General features: G+C 38.7%; 1 protein-coding gene and 1 long non-coding RNA gene across 3 annotated transcripts in view; one reads left to right on the top strand and one right to left on the bottom strand.

Annotated features, from left to right (window-relative positions):
- The window catches only part of GNAL (G protein subunit alpha L), a 178,638-nt gene that overhangs the window by 48,547 nt on the left and 105,484 nt on the right, over positions 1-24,607 (top strand). The window contains exons 1-4 of one of the 2 annotated variants that reach the window (XM_021527781.4): positions 16,581-17,293; positions 17,649-17,721; positions 18,545-18,599; positions 18,774-18,893. In XM_021527781.4, the coding sequence (XP_021383456.1) occupies positions 17,155-17,293; positions 17,649-17,721; positions 18,545-18,599; positions 18,774-18,893 (387 nt within the window). In that variant the 5' untranslated portion in view covers positions 16,581-17,154. Of the gene's footprint in view, positions 1-16,580; positions 17,294-17,648; positions 17,722-18,544; positions 18,600-18,773; positions 18,894-24,607 lie in introns of those variants that run through there. The other variant, XM_031503998.3, reaches the window with a different exon arrangement.
- Positions 3,073-16,797, bottom strand: LOC144246514 (uncharacterized). The gene is made up of 2 exons (XR_014953395.1): positions 16,658-16,797; positions 3,073-16,162 (listed from the first exon to the last, which is right to left on the bottom strand). It is a non-coding gene; the product is annotated as an uncharacterized LOC144246514 (long non-coding RNA).

Raw genomic sequence — 24,607 nt, 5'->3', positions numbered from 1 at the left:
ATAGTAACAGATTTTCAAGTGTCCAAAAGCAGTTCAAATACCTGTTAAACTCTTCTTTCAAGAGCTCCATTTGCTTTTTACAGCTCTTCACATGTTTGCTTTAGGTGGATCGCAGGCCTGTTTATCTTGCAGAATTTTAACTTTAATATGTGTGGCAAATGGCATTTCAGCTGCTATCTCAAAGCAGCGTTCCCACTTCTGCATATTCAGCATCTCACGTGTTGCGCGTCTTACCCAATTAATACAGTTCTGAGGTCTGCTTGGGTGAAATGTCTTCAGTCTGTTCTTCTTGATGTATTGCATTAAACCTCCCTCCATCCAACTGTTATCTACTTACTTACCAAAGCTTTTTTGGTAAAATGTTGCCTTAAAATGTGGCTATATTAACAGTTGCCTTCATACAGTGCTTTTCAGTAATAAGCAAGTGAGAGCTGAAACAAAGAATCAGTAAATACATTAAAGATACTTAAAACGTCAGTAGTTTAAAATTGAATACAGATGCATCCATAGATTAAGAAAGCTTGGAAACTTTCATGTCAGCACTGGAGATCATGAAGGTGGTATTTGTAGAGACTATTTTGGGAAAGAGGATCAAAAGAATGTTGAAATAAAGTATTTAATGGAATCAGGAGGTATCTAGGAAAAATTCTGCCACCTCCAACCTCAATGGTTGTCACATGCTCTTCAGAGATTGAGAAAAAATCTGGTGGCTGATGAATGGTTTCATTTTTTTAAAATTATGAAACCTGGGTTGATTACAATGTTGGTTGTCTACTTATGACCTAATTTACCTCTCATCTTTTCTAATTCAGATCTTAGTCAGAATTGCATAATTTACTAAGTTCTGCAAATAGAGATTCAAAATAAATTTTTAGGTGGGCTAGATATGTCTTAAAAAGAGATGGGAAAGAAAAATACACTTCATCAGGAAAAGGGCAAGAGGACACAGTCTCAAGCTGTGCCAGGGGAGGTCCAGGCTGGAAATCAGGAATGTTTTATTTTTTTTTCACAGAAAGGATGATTAGGTTGTTGTGGAGTCACCAACCCTGGAAGCATTCAAGAAGCAACTGGATGTGGCACTTAGTACTGTCGTCTAGTTGACAAAGTAGTGATTAGTGAAAGATTGAGCTTGATGATCTTCGGAGTCTTTTCCAACCTTAATGATTCCATGATTCTATGATCTGTGTATTAATGAGTACATGTTTACATTAACTTGTCTTCCTCAAGTCTGCATGAGACTCTTCATATGATGCCTCAGTTCACCTCTGAAAAACTCCTGCATCACTATCAGTTCTTTCTAAAAAGCATTCTCATGCTTTTTAATGTACTTTTGTTTGAAAGGAAGTCATCAGTAGCAGTGGATCATAATCTGTTTTTTATCTGAACATTGGTTGAGAAAATTGCCATTTTTGTTCATTTGGAGTATTTGGGCTTTTTTAGCCATGGAAGAACACTTTTCAGAGGACCTAACTAAATTCAAGACAATTACATGAACCGTGTTTATGTTCTTACAGGGAAGTCTGTACCTACCTGGCAGCTCTGAGTTTGCCAAATTGTTGTCATCATTAGACACTCAGGTGACACTGGAGATAAAGGATAAACCCTGAGAGTGCAGTATGTTTGTAGGAACATTGATGACAGATGTACTGTGCAGATTTGGGAGAGGTGGATTCATTGATGGCAGGACAATGGACAACATTAATGGCACTTTAGACCATAATTTGCTGCTTGCTCTTCAGTTCTTTCCATGGTATTCAGCTTTAGTGTTATAACTGAAGAAATTACTTTCAAGCAGGGGAAAATTGAACAAGAAAACAAAAACATCGCATGCAATTTGAGATCCCAGATTTTTTAATGTGATCTACAGCTTGAAGCCCCTTTCATGTGTTCCTCAGAAACAACACTGCTGTGAATGGTGATGCTTATCACTGGAGGAGACCACATATCCTGAGGTGTCTGTGGAAGAGTCTTGGACAGTATAATCCTTCCCCATCATACAACCAAGCACGTGTCCTCTTTGGCCAAAATGCAGACTCTTGCCTCTCATACTAGATGCTTTTGGTACTGTGAAGGAAATGTGTAACAGCTTGCTGTCTTCTAACCAAAGCATGCCAAACATATGGGGAAGGAATACTTTTGGACCCATAAGATGTTTGGTAGTGGAGTCACTGTGAAGGAAGAGGGAGAGAACGGCACAGAAAGGTTGATTGGAACAGGTCCTTTCTGATTCACTCCTTGCTCCCATGTAGGGGAAGAGAAGGGAGGGCTTCAAGACTGGTGCCATCTGATGTCTTGAACTGGGCTTTTAGAGAAGACACCCCCTTGATGTGCTTTGCCTGCAGTTCAGCAGCCATACTCTTATTAGTATGGCTTTGCTGAAACCTTTGCTTTTAAGACAGCCTCAGAGCCTGATGTTGCTCTAGTCTGAAGGCTCTCGTTAATTTTTATCATAAGTAATGCTTTAAAAGAATGATTGAGACATTTTGTGTTATGAATCTGTAGCAAATTAGTTTATGCCATTTTGGCAGCAGCCTTTTGTGTGTGAATTTGGGGGAATCTGTCATCTTGCTACTGTTCTGGGCCTTGAAACTGTAAAAAGTGACACAGCTAGTGATCTCCAATAAAATTCAGGCCAGTCTTTCCTTTTTTAGAGAAATTATTTATAAATGTCGTTGTTGCCAGGCAATTCATAACTATGTAAGTGAGAGAACCTCTTAGTGATATACCTTAATAGCAGAATTAATGATGTTTGAACTTAAGCCTGTTTGTTGAGACTTCATTAGCTTTTCTGCCGAGAAAGCGAGGGGGGGGGGAGTATGCTCCAAACACACGAGTTGTGCACTGGGGCACGCCTGGAGACAAGCAGCCAACTAAGGCCCCTACAGCACTGCTTTCTCACTATTCAACTGCTGTTGTTTCTGAGTTACATCTCTTGTGGGTTCCTTTCGCCTTTTAGTTTATGTCTGTGCTGGATATCTTTTGTTGTTTTAAATTCTACATGTGTGTGATTACCATCAGAAAAGTATTTGTGTGTGTGTATATGTACACCTTTTTTTTTTTTGGGGGGGGGGCGGGGGGGTTTCTGTAAAGTGATTTCATGACTGAGCATCAAACACATGAGCTGTTTTTACAGTGATGAGTCCTTAGATAATCCTGTTTAGGAGTTGATTTTGCTTTGATTTTGGTTTCAAACTGTCTGAACTGGAACTGCTTGGAAGCCTGCTAACCACTACCCCGTGTTGATGACGGGTAGTCCCTGTATTAAACTTCTTAATGTCCTGCAGCAAAGTTTTTCAGTTTCCTAGAACAAGAGGATCTTCTTATAATCATAAGTGTGAAACATAGTGCTGTGTATTACAGTACTGGATTTTTTTATCAGAAGAGCCCTCTTTTACTGAGAGTGAATTCCTAATGCTAAGCGGCAAAAATCATGTTTTACTGCTTTTACTACTTGGCATGTCCTCAGACAATTTGTTTGTTGTGCTGGATCATCACGGGGTCTGTTAGATCATCTAATTGAAAAAAAAGGGAGTTTGTAGTCCTGGAACATCTCCAGAAGTTGTTTGTTCCACAGCCAAGTCCCTCCTATGCTCTGAGGTCATCTCCATAAGTCATGTTTATTATGTTTAATTTATTTCCCTATTGCACACTTGGAATCTAAAAATTTGTAATGAAATATATGACATGAAGTGCATTTTAAAAATAACAATGTGAATACATCTCTAAGGTTGGTCACATGGCCTTCAGCCTTAGGTTGAGGGTTACTCATTTGGTACTTCAACTGTAATGTGCTGATTAGCATTGCTTCTAAGATATAGATAAGGTACTGAACAACGGACAAAGTTTTTTAAAATGAATATATATTTGTTTGTGGGGGGAAAAATGAACATGCTTAGCTTTCCATGTTTTCACATCTGATTTTTGAGGAAAAGTAGATACCTTACAACATGTTCTATTAACATCAGGCCTGCACAGTTTATACCTTTGTTTCTGATCACAATGTCCCGAGTTCTTCCCTCACCAGTTCTAATCAAGCTTTTCTTGAAAAGTATATTTGAGGGTAGGGTGTGTCAGGTTTTTTTGTTGTTCAAGATCATTCAAAACCTAATCTGCTGCTTAAAAGAGGCACTGAGAAATGGGGTGGGACTTTAGAATTTTATATACTGATCTGTGAGCAGGAGTTTTTCAGGAAATAAGAGTGTTGCTGCTTCTTTTGAGAGAGATTTTTATGTCATATAAATCAGGAAGGAGAGTTTCAATGGGCTAGGTCCTATCTTTATGTAATTACATATTCAGTGCAATCTTCTGAAATGTGTATCATCTGTATCAAAAAGGAAAAGAGACTACTGCTGACAGCTCTTATAAGCATGAAAAGATAGAGAGAGGGGGATTTAAAGTTTATATCGTTCTTTTATGATGGTTGTGGGTTCTCACACAACTTTTTGAAATCATCTGTATGATTTCCTGCAAAACTGATAATACTGATGCTGCTGGTATTGGTTGTTGCAGTGGATGGCAGGTACTGAAGAGGGCCCAAAAAAGAGAGTACAGAGCAGAGGTGTAGTTTGGGGGGGGGGGGGGGGAAGTTGGGAGGCAAGGGGGAAGAAAGAAATTTATCGAAGAAAGCATCTATAAGAATTAGAGAATGTAGTTGTTCATAAAATGATAGGCTGATCCTGACAATTAGACTTGGAAAGCAAATAAAGGCAATCAAGGCAAGAAAGAAAAGGAAGGTGGTATTGCTTAATGCACTTACTTCCTATTCTAAAGATAGCTATCTCAATAAAAATGTCAGTGGTATGACAGAGTCGTTGTAGACCAGGATGTATTCAGTTTGCTCCAGCTGCCTGACCTTGCCTAGCTGTTGTCTGAAATGAAACAAGCTGTGTTGCTATCAGCACTTTCTCTGGGCTGCTGTGGAAAGTTATATGAATCCCTACTGGTGTCTGTGTAGGTTTTGTGAACTACGGCACTGAATCCTGTTTGCTGCAGATTTTTCAAGCTCAAAGGAAAATTGTTCTGTGTGCCCAGCTCTGCCTCTGCATTGCCTCTCAAAACACCTGGAATAATTCTTATTTGTGCTGTCTGACCTGTCAGGAGCTAAAGCTTAAAACTGGCAAGCTGCTCAGTGATTTCACAGCTTCTTCATGTAGCTCATCTAATCACTGGGCTCTCATTTTGCTGTGTAACCAGTCTTGCTCAATGTAGGTTGACTTTGGGTAGCTTGAACCTAAGTCTTCTGGCATTTTTTTGTGGAAAAATAAAGATCTTTCTTCTCCTGTCACACTCTTCCTCCCAGAAAGGAAGTATCAAAGAGCAAGGTCCACCTTGCACACTGAAACTGTATGACAAAACTCGTAGCATTTGCAGGTGGATTCCAGTAACTGGAACATATTAGCAAAATCTGCAAACTTGCATGTTGGCAGGTGGTGTGCCTTCTCTTTGTTCTCTTGTTCTCATAAGTTTGTGTACTCTTGAGTTAAAGGTCTGTCTGTATTCTGACTCTCAGGATTTTTGAGAACATATATGTCTGCTTCATAAGAGGGTTGGTATGGACAGGTCTTTAATACAAGTTGTGGAAGTTGGCATCAATAGTGAAGAAGAGCTCAAAAATAAATGTACCAAAAATGCAACACAAATAGGGGTATACCTGCAGAATGATGACTAAATTTAATAATGTCCATTATAACTTCATTGCAGCTCTCTACAGTAATCGTTTTAAAGTTTCAAGCAGGGTTTATCTAAAAGAATTCAATTTAGGCATATGCATTATCTTGTTCACTTTATAGAAATATGTACAGATTTCAAGTATTCCCTCTTTTTATGAAAGGTTTGGTCATTTAGAGAAAAAAAATTCAGAAGGCAGTCCTTATAGGCCTTGAATCTTAAGGCAGTTTCATCAGACTCCATGGAACTCTGCCAGTAAAGGTGAACACTCTGTCCACATTTGGATGGTGAGGAGCCTGTGAAAAAGTTGATGAATTTGATTATATCGCTAACTTTAAATGGAGAGGTAACTTTATGCCAAGAGACAGAAAATTTTTGTACAAGGTATCTTCACATCAAGAGACAGAAAATTAACATACAAACCAATAACATACCTATTACCTTAGGCTTTTAATTACATAATTCTACATGGAGAAAAAGGGAAGCTCTGATATGTTCCTTGCTTTTCATTTTTATTTTAAGGGAAATTCAGGCTTGCCTCAGTGAGTTGACAGGTAAATGCTAATTTTCAGATATACTAGCATCAGTACACATAAGGCACTTTATTCAAATTGTCGTAGCTTGCAGTTGTGGTAGAATTTAGAGGGGGAGGATTTTAAAGTACAAAAAAATAATGCAAAGGATAATGTATTGTCAAAATCCCTGTTGAGTGTAGATACAGAGTGGTTTACAGTTTAAGCATTTTTTCCTTCCATCTTTGAGAAGCATCACAGAAGTTGGAGTTGTTTTCATGACATGTTGAAGGTATTAATTGCTTGCTCATATGGATTTTCTCATTGCTTGAGGTCATTTGATGCCTTATGATTAAACTGAACAGCACTGTATTGAAAGATTAAAATTACCATTAGCATTAATTCTTAAGAAAAATCTGGATTCATTAATATCACTAAAAATGATGAATCATCAGCAGAGTTGTTGAACTGTATGCAGAAGCTCTGTCACTTGCGGGTGACCAAGCTCTGTCACTGATTGGTCACTAGCTCTGCACCTTGGCTTTCCAAGTTATTTACACATCAATGAGAATTCACTAATTTTGGCTTGCTGCCATGCAATGCAGTTGCTCAGCTGTATTTCCTGCTAGTAACCTTTACTTGCATTTCACAGTGATTTCTGGGCACTGATTGTTAGATCTCGTAATGAACTCACCTTGAATCGATTTATAGTTTAGGAAGAGAAAAAGGCATTTCAAGGGAGGGATTGATCCAATAATAATGTAATATCTTTTGTAATTAGATATTAAACATCTGTGTTAGAATGATCTTAGTTGTGGCATTGCACCCCACATTTGACTTACTATAAGATTCAGTACTTTGTGCTGCAGTTGCTTGAAATTGTTACTGATGGTAGAGTTTTGCATAATGTGCAGAGATTTAACTCTTAGTGGATGTAACATCATGTCTTCAGTGTGATGATTATAGCAGATTTTCTGTGTGGCCCATAGCAGAGGTTTCTCTGCTTATCATTGATTTGTTAACCCCAAAATGTTCAAGTGAACAGATTCCAAGCATAAACTTGGAATATGTAACAAAAATATTTAAATCTTGGGTCAGGGTTTTCATGTGCCAGGTAATTAAAAATTTTCAATTAAAAAAAAAAACAAACACTGTAGCATACACTTGGAATAGAGGAAGCTGTAAAAAAAAAAAAAAACAAAAAAAAACCCCATTATTTTTGTATTGTATATGGATAATATGGTATTGGTTTGTTTTGTTTATAAGTAATCCAAATACTCCCAGAGTATTTTTCAGTATAAATCATGACTTTGTGAGTTGCCATCATGGTTGCAATAACAGTTAGATCAATCATCTGCTAAGATTTAGTTCTTAAAATCTGATTGTATAACTAAAAAAAAAAAAGAAAACAAACAAAACCTTAATAGCTGTGTAGTGTTTGTATTTTTTTGTCTGTTGATGTTTTGAATTTTTGAAGTGCAGTCTATCCATTCAGTGTTTTCCAGAAAGGCACAGAAAAGAATCAGAATGGTTTAGGTTGGAAGGGACCTTAAAGACCATCTAGTTCCAGCCCCCATGCCAGTGGGAGGGACACCTTCCACTAGACCAAGTTGCTCATGGCTCCTTACCCATTCAACAAGTCCATGGCAACAATAAATTGTGCATTGTATGCTAACACTAATTCAGGATTTCATAGGAAATTAAAATTACTAAGAAGCACAGATTTTGGCAGTACTGGAAGTATTTTGCCACAGCACCGGTTTTTTGTTAATCTTTGGCTGCGTGCTCTGTACAGTTAACAGAAGATAGCGGAGCCATTGGCTCATGCTACAAATCACATAAAATTTCAGAGATAGCATATGGGAAGTATCCAAGTTAAACTGGAAAATGTAGGCACTTGACTCAGTGACATCTTTTTCTCTTTTCAATTTACCTTCTTGCAGGGCATACAGAGAAATAATCTGGCGGTTCAGGGAGCTGTAAATAGCAGAGAAGGTAACTGGGGATGGGGAAGCAGTATGGTAAAGGCATGAAGGGAGCCTGAGGAGATTCACAGATTAGCAGGAGGCTATTGTTTGCTGACACAATAGAAGGAATAGGCTCCAAAAGGTGTGTGGATGTCTGCCATCTTCTGCCTCCTTTCCCTCTGCTGGATTGCACTTCCACAACAGAAACAGCAGCTCACCATGATAAAGTGGATCATGATGAAAGTGCTGCCCAGGTGCCCTCTCTCCCCTGAGACAGTTGCACTACTCTCTGAGCTGGACCAGGGTGGATATTGAGTGATGTTTTCTCCAGTCATGCTCTTACCAAATCCAAGCTCTTTTGGCGGCTTGAATCTAATTTCTTTTTCTGTCTCATTTACACATGGCTTGCAGCATATCAAGCCAGAATTGTTAAATTAGGTGAAACAGTTCTGTTTGAAATATATTAAATTGTTTTCTCTAGTCATGGGAAAGCTCTCCTATACTTCTCTGGAAAGCAGCAATGTGCCTTTTGATTTCTGTAAGACAAAATCAGTGGTTCTGACCCACATTTCTGGATACAACATAGTCTGCAACAGCCCTTTGCAGTGTTCCTGCTGTAGTAGGAAGCTGCAGCCCTTGTGCCCAGGATGACAAGACAAGCCATGGTGTGCTGTGTGCTTCAGCTGGTCATCACAGGCAAACACAGTGATCCCTGGTCTGTTAAATCCTGCTCCTCCTCCCTGCTCTGATACCAGCCATCTTCAAGGGAGGTGACCAATGCTGATCATGCTTTCCACAGATTCCTGTAATGTTACTATTTTTCTCTTTGTAAGGAATACCTTATTTGATTGTTCTGGGCCCCCAATTTGGCATATTAGGAGGGCATATCCTTGTTTAGTTTTGATTTGTTTTCATGGTCACTCTGACAGCTCATGGTCATTCTGAGATGAAATATTTTGAGAAATTAAGCTTTCAGAGGGGAGGACTTTATGACACAGGCAGAAGAGCTGCATTTGAGATGAATATACAACTCATTTTTAGGCATTTTCTATATTTTTTATAGTTTCTGCAGCCTCAATAAAATTATATAAAAATAATTATATTGAATAAACTTCTGTCATGCACTCTGTGCCTTTTACAGATACAAGCCTTGAATCTTTATGAATGTACAGCTGTCCATTCCAAACACACTGTAAATTGTTGCATGGACCACAAGCATGTGAATGGTACTGAGGAGTTTTAACCTAGCTTAATGTAAGTCATTTGCATGTTCAGACAGAGCATCCTTGTGTGCTTCTTCCAAACTCTCCTCTTTGTACACAGTGTTAAAGTGGTTTGTATTTCTGATAAATATTTTGCAGGGTTAGCCTTTTTAATAGCTGATTTTTCCTACATAAGCAAGCAGCACCCTACTCAATCTAAAGGTTAAGAACAGATTTGTCAATGAAAATTTATAGTGCTTGATTTTATTTAAATCAAGTGTTCTCAATTAGTGTCCATGTAAAAGAGCTATGTAATAGAATACAATAGTCATAATGTATCTAATGATCCTTAAGTGGCAGATTATGATCATATCTTTATTAGTGGTAGTAATAGTGGTGACAGTGTTGCTGACAGGTTAAACCATTTCTTACGACAATGGCTTTTGTACTGTTGCATCAGGATCAGAAATGCAGCTCTTGAAGATTTGCATATTGTGAAGAATAGGCTGCAAAGACATGGAAGCATAATCTTGTCATTGTGTTTAGTGATGTGGGTGGCAGATTGTGTGTAGCTGATTGTGAGCAGGAAGAGTCTGCGTATGGGTAGGTTTAAAGCCCTTTAAATGTTTTAGGATTGGTAGGCAAATTGGTTGATGATGTGTTGTTGTAAGTTGTTAAATATTCCAAGCACCTATAAGCTTTCTAAAACCTTCTCAATGTTTTAAAACATACAGTACAGTGTCTGAGCAGCTGCATTAGCTGAAACTGCTGGATTGAACCCCTTTTACACTTGTGCTATTCCTAACCTCAGACACTGCTGTGATAGTTCTGCATAGCCATTGTGCTGCATCATTGGGGCATTAGATTTTAAAATTTTAAGGAGGTTGCAAGGCATCAAGCTAGAATGGTTCTCTTTTAAAAACAAACAAACAAACAAGAAAACCCCAAACCATAAAACAACCAAAACCAAGCTTACAATTATGTAGATTGTACAGAAATGTGGCACCATTGTTGATAAGTCTGAAACTTTAAACCCAGAGAAAATGTTACCATAGTTTAGGAAATTTTCTTACACTGTATGTTTTTATTGTAAAAACAAACTTCTTCTTTCCCAAAGTATGTGAGAAAATACAGATTCCTCAGTAACTTATTAAATGGTTTGTTCCAAAATGTCTGCAAGTTCTGTGGACTTTACAACCTTTCCCCCTTCTCCTTCGTGCACCAATGCTTTTATCACCTTTCACCCCAAGTGAAATGATCCTGTGAGAAATATTTGCTCCAAAGAATCTAATCCATGTTAAACAAGCAGCCCAGTAAATACTGGAAAAAACTTCTGTGTTTTGGTAAAAATGAGATCAGTAAAATCATATGAGTTTGAATTTCATGAACTTGTTCTATCAGAATAACATTTGAGACTAGCAGTGAATAATGTGACTAAATAAACAGTAGAAAAAGAGAAAATAATAGTCTTACTTTCCAGGAGATTATCATGCTTTACGATTGTATTTCCCCCTCTGCCACATAGGTATGCAGATGGAATAGTCATCTATATAGTCTGCTTGGTCTTCATATTGACCATTTTCTCTATACAGAGAAATAAATAAATTCATGTCATGAAAGCCTGAAGTTTAATTGTAACATAAACATTATTGTGGAAAGGACCACATGGGTCAACAAGCCATCTCTCTTCAATTAAGAGCAAATATGTGAGAGCTATTTAATCCAGAGATCATCTGCTTTGTATAAATATACTCTAGAACTACTTATAGGAAACTTAAGATCTAATATCACAAAAGGCCAAGCAGAACATGACTCAACAGGTATTTGTTACAAGCAGATGTATAGTTTAAAAAATTAGATACTTCAGGAGAAAAATACTGGGCTGTTGTTTATTCAGTAAGTTTTGATCTTTTATCTGGATTTACTAGTCATGCTGCCAAGGAAAAGCTGTATTTCTGTGGTAAACATTATTGATGTAAATCAGGTCGTGAGTGCATGAGGCTACCAACTTACTGGGAACATTATTTCCTGAAGCGAATTTTTAATGATTGCTCTTGTGTGTAATTGCATGTTAGAATCCTTAAACAGGGTTAAGAAACAGTTATAGAATTCCTAACTTCATGTTAAGGTAGTTGAATGCAGTGATTTTCTATATTTGTAAGAATTTTCTATTGAGAGATACCACTAACCATTCAGGCAATTCACAGGAATTAGAGCATTACTTTTTAAACATATACTTCCTTTTGGTTTTTTGGTTTTTGGGGTTTTTTTTAAATTAACTATTTCCTGGAGTAGCTAAAACTTAATTTCTCGAGCAAAGAAGTTAAAACAGCTGAGAAGAAACTCAAAATATCTCTAAGTTTATATCAAGATAGAGGGGTAATATAAGGAGATCACAGTTCGGATGTGTTTGGGGTAAATGTAGAGAAAATCTAGCTCAGCAGAATGTTGTCTAAAGACCAGGAGTGGAGGCAGGCATGCTATGACTGTAAAAGTCCTGCTCAGAGGTGTTCCTTGGAGTTAAAGGTGAGGTTAAGGCACATCACAGTTACGTTCAGTGTCACCCATGTTAGTTTTCCTTACAGTTTTTTGTTCCTGTCCAACTAGTGAGATCATGATAGTTGATCTGAACATTTATTATTAAATGCAAAATTTTACGTGACATATAAAAGCTTTTAGAAAATGCAGACATTATTTGGCTTTGCTGTTGCAGCTGTGCAAGATGTTAGTCAGCATGTTGCAGAGAATCCAGGACATATCTGCTGTATAGATTTTACTCCTTTTCTGAAAGTGGTAACTTCAGCTATAATTCTAGCTGACTTCTTTATTTATTGATTAATTCACTTCTAAATTAGGGCAATATTAGCATGTTTTGCCTGGCTTTAATCTGTTTAATCCTAATGACTCCCCTAAACAACTGGTTAGAACTAATTTTCCACTACCTTAAAATGGGAACGTATTACTTTGTTCAAGGGGTGGGGAGGGAAGTTGGGGAAGTGTCCTCAGCGTGTCCAGCCAAGTGAAATTCCTCATAAATTGGGATACTGACAGAAAAGCGCCTCCTGTTTTGCCAAAAATGTAACATATCCTATAATACTGTTGTCTTGCAAATTCATCAAAAGAAGTGTCCCTTTTGCTTATTGCAAAGGCATCCGTGTCATTTTGTTTAACAATGTTATTTCCTTGTAATAGGTAAGAATATTTAAACCACAGGAGGTTGCTTATGCTTTAAAATTCTATTAGGATGTTGCTGGATTTATGTTAGTTTCAATCAGCTGCTTCTGCCTCTGGTACCAACAGATGGATGTGTGTGGAATGATGCCATGTGCGTCTCTCTTCATAGCTAAGGAATTTCTAGTCAGAAAAGACAAGAATAAACACCGGAATTACCTTACCAGTAAGGGTCTAAAGGGAAGCCCTGAGCTGACAGGATGGCCATAGCAGAAGTTTCCTGTTCCCTCTGCTTTCTTGTGGGTCATGGATGAGGAATAACTAGTTTGGATGAGGAATAACTAGCTTGAATGAAAGAGCATTGTCTTCTTTCTTTAGTGTAATCATACTGCAAATACGCTTTTCACCTAATGCTTTTCTACACAGGCTTCCCGAGGAGCATCTTGGTCCTGCTAGATGTAATCCTCTCCTTCACAAATACTTTCTCAAGGCTAAAGGCTGTCATTGTCATTTCTGTGGACTGCTGCCTGCAGTTTTTCTGTGGAAAACTTTTCTTTTTCTTCAGACTATTATCTTAAGCTCACAGCCTTCTACTCCATCATGTGCCTCCTTTCTCCTCTACTTTCTCCCTTTTGCTGCTTTCTCCCTTTTGCTCCCTGTGCTGCACAAAGATGGGAGAGGAGTAGGCATGGGAGAAGTTGGTTTGTCAGGTGAGTTACATTGTGGCAGCTGCCAAGTAAAGGAGTATGGCTTGGGGATGAGGACAGCAAACCATGTCAGGGAGCCAAGAACCTACTCAAAGCTTTGCCAGGCCCCTCAGCATTGCCTGACCCTCTTCAGTGAATTTGTCCTTAATCAATGGACATGAAGGCAATTCGGGATCAGGTCCATGGTCACTGTGCAAATGCATACCTCCTATTTTCTGGCATCATCCTGCTTCTTAAAACAGATGAGCCCCTCTCAAAAAATTGTAATGACTTTTTTGAGGTCGTTGGTTTAAACAAAAGGATGAAGGTTACATTTGTTTTTGAGTGTGATACTCACTTCTCTGCAAAGTACATGCTGTTTTTTTCCTAAACCTTTAGTCAGTATTTTTAACACAGTTAGAGTCATAATTTTTTTGGTTCATGGTTCACATATCTTATAAAACTCCAAATGTAGCCTTCCACTGAGTGTGTACTTTTGTGTTAATATTTGACTTCTACACAGAGAGAAACTTACCAGTAATTTATTACTAGAGAGAAAAATTATTTTTCTTGTATACCTATGTAGTTACAATTAATTTTTCTCTTTTTTTTTCCTTCTGAGTTTGATGCTGAGCTGGAGTAAAAACTAAACCACTAGTGAGTTGCATATCCTGATTTGCAACAGTAGGCTACATGAAAAAGAGAGGTCAGTGAGGAGAAGCAGAGATCAGGTCACCAGTGTTACACACCTAGTACAGTGCCCATACTTGAGGATAGTGTCAGCAGAGAGTTCAGAGATCCCTCTGAAAGTTGATGCAGGAAGACTGGCAGGCCAGAAGATTCTCTTTACCAGTGGCTTAGGTCCTTGCTATGCTTTTGATTACCTCCATCTTTCTATTTTCTTTTTTTAAAAAAATGGAACCAAAGCCATAAAGGAAGCTGTGAAAGGGAAGATGGGCTGCAAATGGTCTGCAGTGTTGCTATATAGAAACTTTCTCCACTTTTACCTAGTGTTTGCAAGAAAAAGCTCTGCATCAGTCGTGCTCTGGATTGGAGGGGCAACTAGGTCTCTTGAGCTGCATCTGTAGGAGCTCCACATTAATTCTTATTGGGGTTTTGTCCCTTCTTATTCCAAGCAGAAGAGGCATGAGAAATGTGGGCAGGAGTGGCCACCCAGTGTGGCTTCAGCTGGGTTGTCAGTCCACTCCCCATATGCAAATATGGCCTCAAGCAAGCAGCTTGTGCTCCCCAACATTCAGCCTGAGGCTCACAAACAGTGCATTCTGAGGAAAAAGCAAAGGGAGGGTTGGGAATATAATTACAGCTAAAAGTTCTTTCTGGGTACAGGTTGCTTGCACATATCATTCTTGAACTGTGTGATCTTTTCTCAGGAGGAAGAGACCCAAAAGGGTCATGGGGTTTTTCGAGGGAGAGAGAGGAAATGAGAAATACTTTCCCTCTTTTGGAGAAAGGTAAAAGCAGGATATACCAGGATCCTGTAAAATTCTGTTTATTGGCACTGAGCCGTTTCAAAGCTGGGAACAAGCCTGCACCAAAAATCCCAGTGTTAGTACATGAAAGAGGAAAGCTGCTGGAGAGAGGAGGGGAAGAAACAAGGCAGATTCCTGCAGACTGACTGATACTAGCCAGGTTTGGGACTCAGGTCTCAAACTGAGGTATGTACATAGGTAATTAATATTGCTACACACGTCTTGTGCATCATAAATTACAGCTTCTAATACTGAAGGACTATGAAATTTCAGACCCAGTTAGTGATTTCTAACCAAGCCATTCAGTTTTGAGCTCTCATAGTGCTGTGGCAGGGAGCAAACATGACTGCTTTTCACAAAAGCTATTCATCATATATCCTGTGTCTGACAGCCTCCAAAAACAGCAGTCACCCTGAACTGTGCTTCCAAACCTATCTGTGTCTGAGGTGCTTTTTGCCTCTCCAGACAGAAAAATGTCAATAGGAAAAAAAGAAGTCTGTCCTAAGCAAAATATGCAGCTTAAAAATGCATATTTTGGCTTGGCAGGTCCTGTCAATCCTGAAGTGTGTTCTGCCCCCAGCATCCCCCATCTATATAAGAAGGAAGATGAAAACAGCAACAGCTTCCAGAGTCAAGATCAAGCAGTACCATAAAACCACATCTCTGGCACTTGAATTCCATAGTCTCCTGAAAACTCCGCATACCCAACCGCAGGTGGAGCAATACCTGTTCATTTTCTGGGTCCTGCCCTTTTCACCTTCCTGATGTGTGCTCGAAGTAGACAGTACCAGTTTCTCTTCCTTGATTCAACATTTCCCACCTGAGTGAGGGAGCCATTGAAAAAAAAAAACAGAAACAACTAAACTAAATCCTTTTGCTTGTAAAAATCTAGGGTTTTTTTTTGCTACACACTTTTCAAGTGTGGCAATTTCTCTTTTAGTTGGACCAAGATTTTGCACATTTATGTATCTGTCAAAATACTAAGTTTTCAGTAAGCCATCTTTGAAAGTTGGGGACTAATACTATTTGGAGATAAAAGCTGAAAGTATTTGGGGACTGCAGAGTAACGTCCATTCCTTTAATAGTCTTGTGTCTCAATGTATCAAGCATCACATCTGAACAGTGCAGGTGGTTTCTATGCAGGGGGAGTTTAGGATGAGCCAGGTGCTGTATTGCTGCTTTTGCACTGAGGTGCCAGTTTGCAAGGCAAGAGGTTTGAAGCAAAAATGAATATCTATAGGGTTGTCTAACTTGAAGTTTCATTTTAGGATCTAAAATGGAGGCAAATGAAGGAACGGAGATACGGTTTCTTGTCGACATTTGTTGTTGTAGTGATATTAGACATGCATATTATCGTGTTGAGATTACACGTTATCGTGAGCTGTTTGGACAGCGTCATTTTCTGGTTCAGCCAATGCAGTTTGGAATATTGAAAAGGAAAAAAGGCCCATGTGCTGCCGTGACTACCTGTGTGGAAAGGGATATTTTGTTGGTTAAGAAGTCGAGGCAGGGTGTTTGTGCATACGCGTGCTCTGTGTGTCGGGGCTCACACGGGCAGACCCCGGCCGGTCCCACACCCTGGGGCTGGCTGCTGCTGCCGCAGGTCAGTCACGATGGCAGCCATCACCTGTGCCAGCGTGGGATTCTAGACCCAGGAGTGCCAACCCTCGCTCTGGGAGAGCGGCCGGGCTCCCCCAGTACCGCCAGGAACGCGGGGAAAGGTCGGGAAAAGCCCCCCCGGGTCCCCGCGGCTCCCTGCCCCTGCGGCAGGCCGCGGGCGAGGGTCCGGAGGCCGCGGTCCCGCGGCGGCGATGCCAGCTCCGGGTTTTGGCGGCAGCAGCGCGCCCGGGGCCGGGGCCGCCGGGCGGGGCGGGCGGGGCGGCCCGGGGCGGGGGGCGCGGACCCCGCGGCGCCGCCTGGCCCCGGCCCCGCAGGATCCAGGTAGATCCGTCCGGCTTTTACCTTTCTCCTTCGGCTTCCCTGCGCGTAGGGCTGGTAGCGGGGCTGTTTCCTGGTCTCGCAGAAAGAGGCAGTGCTGAGTTAGGAAGACAAAAATAGACCTTTACAGAGAAATATAGGGATTGTGTGCGCGGTGGGGAGGGAGAGCGGAGAGCGGCACCCGGCTGGTTTCCAGGAGGAGCCCTTTTCTCCCTCTCGTTGCATGTTAGGCATTTTTGCACAGCTTTCTCCCCCCACCCCCTCCCCGCCGGGGCAGGGTTACCTCTGCCGCCTGCTCTCCGCATCTCTGGTGGGGAGCGAAGCAGCCAACTCCGCTGCGATCGGAAAGCGGCCAGAGACCATTTTATGTGAGCGAGCCGGGTGGGAAGAAGCGGAGAGAAAACGTCGCAGGGATACACACGGATATAAAGACTTGTCTTCTGCCTCCCCTCCACTCCCTCCCCCTTGTAAATACTAAATCTGAGAAGGCAGCGATTTGACATCCACCCTGAGCAGCGGCTATGGGGTGTTTGGGCAACAGCAAAACGGAGGATCAGCGTATCGATGAGAAAGCGCAGCGAGAAGCCAACAAAAAAATAGAGAAGCAGTTGCAGAAAGAGAGGCTGGCTTATAAAGCGACACACCGCTTGCTGCTGCTGGGTAAGGAGGAAGCGGCAGAGGTGGGGGCCGGGGCGAGCAGGGCGAGGAGGGGGCAGCAGCCCCAGCCCGAAGGGGCGGCGGGCGCAGCCGAGAGGGGAGATGCGGCGAGCGCCTTGGCTATGGAAAATGTAGGCTGCTGTATTGAGCAATAAGCGAGGCGTCCACAGATCGAGCTCAGCGCCTGAGCCACATGGATGCACACATACAGAAATGCTGCCGAGGTGGGAGATGCTGTCGCGTCAAAAAAAAAAAAAAAAAAAAAAAACCAGGAAAAAAAGCCCACCAAAAAAACTCTCCGACCACCTAGCCTGAACTGTGTATCACAATGTTCTCCCTTTCCTTCTTTCTCTTTTAGGGGCTGGTGAGTCAGGAAAAAGCACTATTGTGAAACAAATGCGAATCCTACATGTCAATGGATTTAATTCAGAGTAAGAATTATTGACACTTTGTGACTTATTTTTCCTTAAATGTTGGAAACAGGTTAACACACAGTACGCTAGGAAATTTCTCCTCTCATCCCCTATGTTTTGGTGGCATGACACCGTGTTTCGAGGGAGGGAGGGGAGTGAGAATAAGGAAATTGCTGCTATTGTATGTTTGCATTTTCTCCTTCTGGCCCCTTTACTGTATTTTACACTGTTGCTACTGCAGCGCTTGACAGGCCCCTGTGTAGCAACAATATGGCGACTACTTTTTACATAGAAGCAAATAACCAAATATTGCATCTGTCTGCAATATAAAAATACATGTCAAATCATAATCAGATGACACTGTGTGCTGTTTTTCCGGTTCTGGGGTTAGCATAAAACTGAAACTAATTTTGGCTATTCGTTAGAAATTCTCCTGTTTTGTGAGGCTACATCATTTTGTCTCTAAAGAACTCTTTGCCAGAAATCATTATTAATCCATAGCATGCATTTTAGATATTTGTTGGCCTTCACCTATGTGTTGTTAATTTAATATGCTGTAGAAATAAAAGAATGACTTCCAGTTCTATCAGGGGAAGCTTTGGCTGTGATTGAATGATTTAAAAAGTATATTAGGGATTAATGTGCACTGCTCTTCATACTATGCAAGAAAATGGATAAGGGCAAAATGCATTTGTCTTGCCTTTTTTTTTTTTTTACTGTTAGTATGTTTTGATGTTTGAAGAACAGATAAACAAGCAATCAGTGAAAAAAATTAAATGCAAGTGACTGAACTACTTTGGAAGAAAAAAATCAAAGTGTTAATATTTTTGTTTTAATGCAGAGAAAAGAAACAGAAAATACTGGATATTCGGAAAAACGTTAAAGATGCGATTGTGGTAAGAACACACTTTATACTGTTCTTACATGCTTGTTTGTACTGGAAATTATAAGGATTATTCTTTCCAAGATTGTGATGAGAGAAATCCCATTTTGCTGATCAGATTGGATTATCTTCTATTGATCCTGTATCCAGATTAATATGTTTGTTTTTTTGTTTTATCCAATTCTAGACTATAGTTTCAGCTATGAGCACTTTAATACCCCCAGTTCCATTGGCCAACCCAGAAAACCAATTTCGAATGGACTACATCAAGAGTATAGCTCCTCTTTCTGACTTTGACTATACACAGGTAAGAATGGACACCGCTGATTTATTCTGCTTCGAGGAGGAATATATTGCTTCACTTGGATTTACTGAAACATTGGGATTATTTACTTTTTGGAAGGTGGTCATAGAAAGATCTTATGCCAGCATCACCTCTGTTAACTTTCTTACAAGACTGTGGTTGTTGCACCTGTTTTAGTGGTGCAAGGTTTTAGTGGTAGTAGTTCTGTGTTGTTATGGATTTATGTGCTAATGTTTCTAAATGCTGCCTCTGCATTTAGTTCTCTTCAGATTTTCTGATGCAATCTTACATATTGACACATCAAATAAGACTTTGTTGAAAGCTGATTTCCTATGTGGAATTAGATGCAGGATGTTAGTCTGAGGAGTTAACTGTCTACCTGCAGAAAAGGATATAAAAGAAAATAAAAGTCTAGAGTGGCCTCAGTGTTGTTTCCCATACTTACAGCACTTCCAAGTGGAATCCTGCGTAAGCAGTGGTCAAGTGAGGTGCTCTGCTTCCTCATGTATTGTAGTTGGCATGAACGGTGGTTTGCTTGTATGTAAATGTTGCCTTAATTTGATATGGAATCAATGTGGGACTTCTGCGTGGAGGCTGATCTTTTGTATACAAATGAGAGATACTTTTCAGATTAACTTACATAGGCATCGTACATTATTTTTATCTTTTTATGTTATTATTTATAGGCACATGTATAGAATGTTTCATATTTTATGCATGACAAGAAAGCAAGTGCATAGACATTCTGAATTTTATTTTTGCTGTAGCACGTTTGAATTTGCCTTAAAATGGTACTGAAAGCAATTTGTTATGGATACAGTGAGGACTTAAAAATATCTTCATTTGTTGGCTAAATGATTGTGAGTTGTACATGCTATCGAATACTGCTGAAGAAGCCATTTACAATAGAGTGTCTTTAGGTTATTATAGCTTCAGGGCGCAAAGGGGAGAAGGGGAGAGTAATTCTTTACTATATGACTCATATTCTCTGATGTGTGGTTTTGTCTCTGGTAAACCTACCACTTTGAAGGTTCAAGATAAAGAAAAATTATCAGACATCTTGTACAGTTAGAATTTAACACAGAATGCAGATGTTAAAAAAAAAACCTACTGCAAGGTACACCCACATATTGCATAATTGTTCAATTGGTGGATGTAAGTTAGTGGAAATGAGAAACTCTTTTTAGAAATGGAATGTGAGCTTGACATGAAGTATTTATCTTATGCAGGCATTACAATTCTGAGTTATTTGTTGCTCATGTTATGTGGATTTTTTTTTCTTGCATTTTAATCCTTAGATGAGTTAAGAAATGGTGATACATGTACTTTGCAGTTCCCTATAGTACATATGTTCTTTTGAGTTTCTGGGATAAAAGTAGGCTAAACTGGACTTTTCATACGGCTGGAGATATTTTGATTTTATTATTGCTTTCAGATTTTCTCCTTTTTCACAGAAGCTGGCTATATCTAGTCAAATTTGACTCATGGCTTGGTATTTTATATAGAGGAAAATTTAACCTTCTTGGAGAGGAAGAGAATAGGACCCAGTGGACTTTGAAACAATTAATAATTCATTTGAAATCTCAATTCAAAGTCCATTTTGGTTTAAAACAAAAATATTAATAAGTGGTTTTTAATTAAATAGGTTTTCTGAAAATACCATCATGTTATTTAAATAGTGTCAATTATTAGTCCTAATTTTAAAAAATATTTAAAAGGTTGTTACAAGTTTAAAAGAAGAAGAGCAATCTAATGCTGATTTAGAAGTAAATATATTTCTGTGTCACATTCATATTTTCCCTTTGGTTTTCATCTCAGCTCAATTCTTATGTTTAATATTTGTAAAATGTAAAGTATGCCAAGATTTTTTGGGGCTTTTAAATTTTTCTAGGTTTAGAATGTTATTTATCTCCAGGAGAATTTGTGAGCAAGGCAGATTGAAAAAAAATGCTATTGTGCTTCAGGGCTTGATTTTACTCCAGTTTAAGCCAATGATAAAGTAAAATTAGGTTTCCAGCTGAAATAAATTTTGACCCATTTAGTATTTTTGGATAAGGACAGATATAAAAATAAATACTTGGATAGTAATCAGTCAGTCAGCCTCTGCTAAGCATTACTGATTCTGTAATTAATAGCTGATGTATGGAGTAAGGCCTTCTGAGCCCAAACCAAGTGTTTAGCAGTAGACACACAGGATTTTAGGGCTAATCGTCCTCACTTCAAAATAGATGTGAAGGGACACGGGCTGCTCTGTGGCACATTTTGGCACATTCTACAGAGTGACAAAAGTTACCCTTCTTTGAGTGAGGGAAGAGGCAGCTTTAGGGTTTGTGACTGTATGAATGGTGATGAGTTGTTAAAGACCCTTAGTGTTGCAATTTGAATTACAGATGTGTCATTTTTTTGGATGACATTAGCCATGTAATCTTTGTCATAAAAATCGATGTGTGTTAGTTGAAGATGGATTTCAGCTACATTGCATGCCAAATGTGAGAAAATGACTGCACCTTATCAGGAGTCTTTAAGGAGAAATCCCTGATGACATGCAGAAACTTCACTGATGGCACAATCTGACCAATACTCCTGGGGTGCTAATCTGAGCATATTTGTGACATATTGGGTGTGCTTGGACAGGCATTCTTAAATTGCATACAAATTAATTAATACACATTTAATTGTGAGAATTATCCTTAAAATAAGTGGATATGAAAATACTGATTTCCTGTGGGTGAAATCATACTCATAATTGCAATTTGTGACTGAAATTCCAGGAACTTGAATAAAGATGAGGACTTCCTATTTAGACTAAAATATTCTGGGTCTTTGTTTGCCTGGTTTTTTAAATTACATACCTCTAAAATGTAAGCAGAATATTTTATTTAGCAGTGGTACAAATTTTAAAACAAATGGTTTTCTCTTTACAGTGTTTTAACATTGCATTAAGAGTCTGTGGAGTGCCCCCCGCAAGAGTTTTACTTACTTTAAAAAATCACTATTTATATGGTTTGGTTATGCTACCTTGATGGTTCTTGTAGTTGGTAAAAAAATTGAAGGCTTTCTGGACTTGTTTTATAATTTTTACATAGTCTTACATTACTTTTGTAAAAGACTGTACAATTTTTGCAAAGTATTTCCTGGCTGACTGATGTATTCTAATTGTATAAATCATGAGAATTAGATCTGGAGTTTTTACAAAATTGATAAATAGAAATAAGTCAAATGTCCACTGTATTTTCTTTCTTGAAGTTGTGACAGGGATCAAGATAAATTTTTGTTTGACCAGATAAGGCATTATCTTTGCTCAAAGGTAGAATCAGCGGAAGTGCTTCAACACTGGAATTGTAGCATACATGCTCTATCGAAAAGGATTTTTTTATTTTTGGCAATGTGTTGATATTTGCTGAAGTTAACAGGAATTGACCCATGGCAATTTTAATCCTTTATTGATGGGGATTTATTTTGTCCTTTGTGAATCAGGGTGAACATGTTAAGGCCATATTGTGCTGGTAGCTGTGGTGTATTATCCAAGTGTGTGTTTACTCAAGGTCAGTTGTCTTTATTAAAGTTTTTGAATTTTCTGGGAACTTCAGAGCTGCTCAGTGTATAATTCCTTTACCCCTTGTCTTCCCCAAAAATGTAGCCAAATGAAGTTGCTTTGCATAAAACATGTCTTGAATGAAGCTCATCTGATCAGTTTTGTGTAGGTTTATAGCAGGTAATGGTCACCTACCCCTGGGCTGCATTGTCAAGTGTTTGGTCATGCAAACCAGTTAACAGTGGACATAAATCGTCTGCTTAGTAGAGAACGTGTAAACACTTCACAGGTTTTAGGGAGCAGGGAGAGTTTTCAGAAGATTCATCTTCCTTTGCAAAGAATGTTTTAGGGAGGCAAAGTATTTTTTGGAAACTTCCTAAGTTGTGTGGATGCAGTCACTTGTGCTGATTTTAGTGTGTGAGTTTTAAATACCATTTTTAAAGCTATTTTATTAGTCAGGCAAGATCTTTAATTTAGCTGTTAAGAATGAAATGTTAATGTGGGCATTGACAGGGAAAGTACTTTAGATTAATCAGGTCTGCGGTTTGCTTTACATTTTCAAATATTGCAATTTGAGTTCTAGCTGATGACTTTAATTTTCCATCAGGTTTTCTTTTTAAAAATCAGGGCATCATATCCATATTATAAAGACATGATAAAGAAAAATCCTTTTGCTCAGAATTTGAAGTTACACAGAATTTTGTTAAGCATTTCAAATTTTTCTGATAACTGGTATTCAAATTCAATCTTGTGTTGATGCCTGGAGGTGGCTGTTTTTCACAGTGTGCATCTCAATGTTTGAAGCAACTGAAAATCTTGCTTAGGTGAAGTGTAGTGTGGGGCTGTAGAAAGTCTTTATCCTGGATTAAAAAAAAATGATAAGTATGGTTTATACATAGTTAAACTTGCTTAGGTTATAAAGTTAATGCTGTAACTTTATTTGACCACAAATTGTTTATGTGTCCCTTTCATACAGCCCAAAGGAGTTACAAAATAGCATCACATTACATTTTCCCATCTTTTTTGTAAATGTGAAAATATACAACGTTTTACCTGAAAATAATGTAAAAGAGAGAATGCAGAGAATATTGCCACTCAAATAGCTTCACTTGATTTTATTTTCTATCCAAATTTTTACTTTTGGACTTTTACCATTTTGGATAGAATGAACACAGGTTTTCATAACTACCTGTGATTGCAGTACTTAACATTACTCAATAGTAACATCAATATTAACTTTTTAAAATCAATTAGACTTTAAAAAATGAAGTAATTTGTGGTGTTCTGTGAATTGGTAGATTTTCATATTTACATAAACACATATTTTCATATTTAAACAAACACAGAAGGTTTTTGAAAGGCCAGACAACAATAAAGTTGTGTTGGTCTGGCAACCTTATTACTGCCCTGAATTAATAACACCTGAAGAGCTAATGAAGAAGGCTGACAGAGAAGGACAGCTGAAAACACATTGGCTGTTACAGCTGCTGGCACCTCCTTAGTCTTCATACAGAGGTTAAAATTGTCAGAACTGATGTTGAAAAGTAGAGATGTTAGGGACAAGAAGCAATTAGGTAGCCCATGAAATTTTTTATTGTGGTAGCAGTTTTTTTCATGCTGTACACTATGCATTAACAGCAGATACTGAATTTGAGCTCTTTGCATGTGAAGAGCAGATTCTGCTAAAGCTCAGCAATAGCTCTTCTTCCATATGAAATACCTGTTTGCATGCAGATGTGGCTTAAGTTTTCTGCTTTTCATTAAATCAGCAAACTGACTCCTTAATGTTCTGATTAGTCAGTGTTAAAGTTACAAGCATTTCATACATGAAATCAAAAAAATACTTCAGTGTTACTTGTTCTGCTGTTACTTGTTTGTAAGCAGTACATTTGCTTTTGATGGATCAATCAATCCAGTAGTGCTTTCAGAAATAATCAGTTATTATATTGACTGTGTAGTTTCAAAAATACAAGACTGCAACTTGGATCATACTACAAACAAATATAGGACAGTTTGGGAGGGAAAAAAAAAAAGGAAAAAAACCCCAAATCAACAAATCTCAGAACGTCTGAACTTCTCAAATGTATAATACATACTGGAACTGTAAAATTATAAAACTCTACCATGGTTTTCTTAAATTCCTTTATTTTATCTCCTTAATAAATATTCTGACTTTACAGAA

The sequence above is a fragment of the Lonchura striata genome, chromosome 2 (genome assembly GCF_050655825.1).
Source record: "Lonchura striata isolate lonStrDom1 chromosome 2, ASM5065582v1, whole genome shotgun sequence".
In the NCBI taxonomy this organism is placed as follows: Eukaryota; Metazoa; Chordata; class Aves; order Passeriformes; family Estrildidae; genus Lonchura; species Lonchura striata.
Note: the sequence above shows the minus strand (reverse complement) of the source record. Positions and strands in the feature narration are given on the sequence as shown.